The following is a 4,829-nucleotide window of genomic DNA, read 5'->3' as shown; positions in this document are numbered from 1 at the left end:
GATTCAGCACAAAGACTGACAGAAATAGATCTGTCTATATGTTAACTGATGGAAACGGCATCACCGATCATTCTGCTGGCTCTTGGATGATCTGTTTTTTCCTATCAAGCCTGCTGTGGATGTTGACTTTGTGAAACTCGCAGGATGTATGAGTGGATGTCTTTCATGAGAATCTCAGATGAGATCTCTTTAATATCTCAATTCTTTCTCTGGATTAACTATAGAGAGCAAATGGAAACGTTATGTTAAGCCTCACGTGTGTCTCTGATATTTCTCATGAGAGAGAAATGTGTGTCTATGTCATTGGAGTTTCATTAGACTTTGAGAAGAGTCAAAGGTCAATAATATTGAAGATCTCAACATGAAATCCAGATGATTTGACCTCAACAATCTACACAATTATACACCTCAATATTCTTCATGTGTTGACACAATACACTCTCATCTGATTTGATTTTAAGTGATTTTAGACTCAGTTGGTAAGTACATGAAACACAAGTGAGAGTTCCATCAAATCTCTTCTGACACAATCAGGTGTTGATGTTTTTCCTCAAAACGCTCCGCAGAACTATAAAGCGTGAGACGAGGAACTTTCACTCGCAGGAGTAAAAGACAGAGATAGAGAACCAGCAGCCTCATTTCAAGGCCCTTTATCACACGGTAACTGTATTATGTTTTGATTAATTTCAAATGGCTTGTCGTGCTTCACTAGACTGTGAAATGCACTTTCCTTTTTGCCATTTTTCAAATTCTATTATTACAATGGGGCAGGAGAAAATACACACACGAGAGGGGACAACGTTCACATTCATAATTAAGAAAGTAAAGCATTAATACAGAGAAGAGACTGAGATTCATCATGTACACGCGTAATTACATTGTTTGTACAGATGTCCGTAACATAGTTCCGGCTACGCACATTTGTTCATTACGACACGGCCATATAAATCCAGTCTGGAGTAATGAGAAAACGCTGTTTGCTGTATTCGTTTTGCCATTTCGAAATGTGCTATAATGAAAGGGCAGACGAATGAGTGTATTTAGTTCGGAGCTAAAAGAAATTCGAATGAACTACATCGATGAAATAAAACGTGAAACGGTCTGCGTGTTAATGATTGTGTTAAAGCGAAACTTTCATTATATTGTGTCCTTCTTCATTTAGAAATGGAAATGAATTTATGTTGGGACGTGTGAGAATCAAATAAAATCAAGTCCGGTGCCAAACATTTGCTTCTGTGATTTCTATGATAAGGCATTTAGCAGCTCTAGACGCGGGACAGTAAATCATCCGAGTAAAAAACACACTTTCTGATGTCACACTGACAAACTTTCTGTTGTGAAAGGCTCGAATCAAAACACTGATGTGAAGATTGACAGGTCTCTGTACGTGCAGTGTGATCGTGACATCAGAGATCTGGCAGACGTCTGAGTCTCGGATCAGACCGCTCTTTTATTAGAATATGGCACCCTTGTGAAAATGTCGGCGAGATCTCCTGAGCCTTCAGCTGCTCGGGCCCCGTCGCCCGCCGTCCGCCCTCACACTCATACTTCTCTTATCTGAGGGCTTAAGAGTTCGGCGTCTGGCCTGGACATCACAGTCACAGATAACTGAAGAAACTCAAGAGAGAAGAGTAAACAACAGCACTCCACACACACACAAATCAATCTTCAAGGTGACACACTCGCTCTGTGTGACGCTCCATGGATGAATTTCTTCTGACACGCACAGTTAACACACAAAAAACACAATTCATCAAATACTTACTGATGTGTCCTCATCATAAATGATGTCACTTCCTGGTGCATGAGGTCCTTAAGAGAAATGACTCAAGACATTAAACTGAAGACACGGACGAACCAGTATTAACACAATTAACCCACAAAACATTTGAATTGGGCACCTATATGTTCATTTAATTGTGACTATGATTATAACTCTCTTGTTGTTTTTATGGAGTTTAATATATTATACAATTTACAATGAAATCATATGATGGAGAAATGAAGCATAAATATTTATGTAGAGTCATTATAATCTCTTTTAGTCACAATATGTATGTTTGGTGGAACATAATAAAGTGAGTTAATAATTGAGCATAATATTCATTTGAAATAATTGATTCACTCATTTTTTTTAACAAATGCAAATCAAAAAGTGAGGAAAAACATTTTAAAATGATCTCTAAGTCAAAACACGATATTAAAACTAGATGAACATGTAATATTGTTGAATATGTACATATTTGTTATTAATTAGGCTTATTTGAAAGCATTAAACCTTGCCGGTCAAGATGACTCACAGTATTCAGATTAATGCCGTTATCAGTTTAGCTGTTTTTGTGTGTAAATGAGAATATATGTAGACATGTTATACTATACACATATGTATTGTTTCTTTATATATTCGGTTAAACCTTGAACTCAGATTGGTTAACTAAGACATTAGAAACTTTGAGTTCTTGTGAGTTCTATCAACTCTGTGTAATCTTACCTTGAGTTAAGCGCCTGCACCACAACTACTACAGGTCATGATCAATGGAGCTCCAATATGACCATTCACCATGGCAACGGCAACATGGCGGCAGAAAGCACTTTGAGAGCGAGACACACTTTCTGCTCTGCATACAATGGATTTACTCATGTGCTTAAATTAATAAATAGATAAATGTACCAATAAACAAATAAATAAATCAGCGAATGAGTGAAACAACAGAAATAAAACAAAAAAGGAGTTTCAAAAAATACATTTTGCACAATAATGTTGTTTTCATATACTTTAAATTGAGTTTCAACAGTTAATTTAAACAATTAAGTTGCTGAATCACATCCTATTACGCTCAACGCTATATATAGAGAAAAGACCAAAGCTGCAAATCCATAAAAAATGGATTTAATTTCTTTATATTATTATATTATTTAATTAACTCCCTATCATCATCATTTCATTGCAACACCATTGTTTCTTTGTTGTAAAGTCCACGGTATCTGCCTCTGTACTGCCATCTTGTTACTCTTACCTAGAAGACATCTCCAGCTCTCTGAAATCATTAGGTAAAATTACGTCGTTCTTATCATTTTAACACACTTAAGAGTAAGATTTTACTCTGAGTGGCTTTATACATATGTGCAATTGCATTGAGATCCCTTGAATGACTAGAGACTGCCGAAGGGTTTATCATTTACAGTCACCTCTTATCCAAAGTGACTTTTTTTACATTAATTGATCAAAATAATCATTTCAAAAGTTGAAATGTCTTGTACGGCCAGTAGAATTATCTACTATACTGACACAGAGGTTGAGTGCGAAGAGGAAGGTTTGTTTGATCATGTTTGGGCTTTGACAGGCATCTCTCTGTCACCATCAACAGCAGCTGGGAACAAAAGCTTATTGTTGTCTCCATTGCTGCCAGCTCTATTTTGGATTTCTTCCTTTTAAAGTGCGTTACTGGACCGACTGATCTCTCCTCCCTGGAGTCAAATGATATAAAGGCTTTAGCAGACAATGGGCTCACAGAAGCTCCGTCCCGTCCAGTCTGCTGTTCTCCACTTCACTGGAAGATCTCCATCATGGCCCCTAAGAAAATTGAAACTAAGAAGCCGGAGCCCAAGAAGCCGGAACCCAAGAAAGAGCCGGCACCGGCTCCAGCCGCCCCCAAACCGGCACCTCCGGCAGAACCCGAACCCCCAAAAGAGCCTCCGTTCGATCCCAAGAGCATAACTCTGGAATTCACTGGTGACCAGATCGAGGAATTCAAAGAGGCCTTTCAGCTGTTCGACCGCACGCCCAAAGGAGAGATGAAGATCACGTTCGCTCAGTGCGGCGACGTGATGCGAGCTCTGGGACAGAACCCGACCAACGCCGACGTCCTGAAGGTTTTGGGAAAACCCAGAGCGGAGGAAATGAACACCAAGATGGTGGATTTTGAGACCTTCTTGCCAATGCTGCAACACATCTCTCGCTCAAAGGATCAGGGCAACTTTGAGGACTTTGTGGAAGGACTGAGGGTGTTTGACAAGGAGGGTAACGGCACCATCATGGGGGCGGAGTTACGGCACGTTCTGGCTACGCTGGGCGAGAGGATGACAGAAGATGAGGTGGATCGACTCATGGCCGGACAGGAAGATGTCAATGGCTGCATTAACTATTCCTCTTTTGTCAAACACATTCTATCAGGTTAAACTGGACTTTATACTGATGGGTAGACTAACAAATCCATGTGGGTACATGAAAAACAATATATAAGAACTATGACTTTTTTATTTTCAGATCACAATCAAATAGAAGTTAATTTTGAATGAGAAATTACTTTGGGTTTCCAATGAACACTTTCACATATGTGCTCAGTCACATAAATGTGTAAACAATAAAAGCAATTTTGGAATGGACTTCACTTTACTGGTTTTTAAAGAAGTGGACATTACGGGAGGCCAATATTTTTCTTAAAGATATTCTTTAGACTGTAATGACAATTCTGGCATCATTTCTTCATCCTCATGTCATGTCAAACCTGCATGAGTTTCTTTCTTCGTCAAAACAAAACAGAAGATATTTTGAAGAATGTTGATGATCAAACAACACTCAACTCCGTTGACTTCCCTTGTATGAACACAAAACCACTGACACATTTCTCTAAATATCTTCTGCTGTGTTCCACTGAAGAAAGACTCACATATAGATTTACAGCCACACAAGGAGGAATAAATGAATTAGTATTTTTGGCTGAACTATCGCTTTAAAAGGAACCCAAACTCTTTGTAAAGTTTCCATTACGAATCATATTTATCAGTCTTTTTAAACCGAGGTCATGTAGCAGTCCAGGACTCTTAAA

General features: G+C 38.6%; 1 protein-coding gene across 1 annotated transcript; it reads left to right on the top strand.

Moving 5' to 3' along the window:
• Positions 1–3,567: 3,567 nt before the first annotated feature.
• On the top strand, positions 3,568–4,179 carry LOC306890787 (myosin light polypeptide 6; the record flags this gene model as incomplete). The annotated part of the gene is made up of 1 exon (XM_079450757.1): positions 3,568–4,179. One exon carries the CDS (start codon positions 3,568–3,570, stop codon positions 4,177–4,179), a length of 612 nt encoding a protein of 203 aa, XP_079306883.1.
• Positions 4,180–4,829: the final 650 nt, after the last annotated feature.

The sequence above is a fragment of the Barbatula barbatula genome (genome assembly GCF_947034865.1).
Source record: "Barbatula barbatula genome assembly, chromosome: 2".
In the NCBI taxonomy this organism is placed as follows: domain Eukaryota; kingdom Metazoa; phylum Chordata; class Actinopteri; order Cypriniformes; family Nemacheilidae; genus Barbatula; species Barbatula barbatula.
This window is presented reverse-complemented; position numbering and strand designations above follow the sequence as displayed.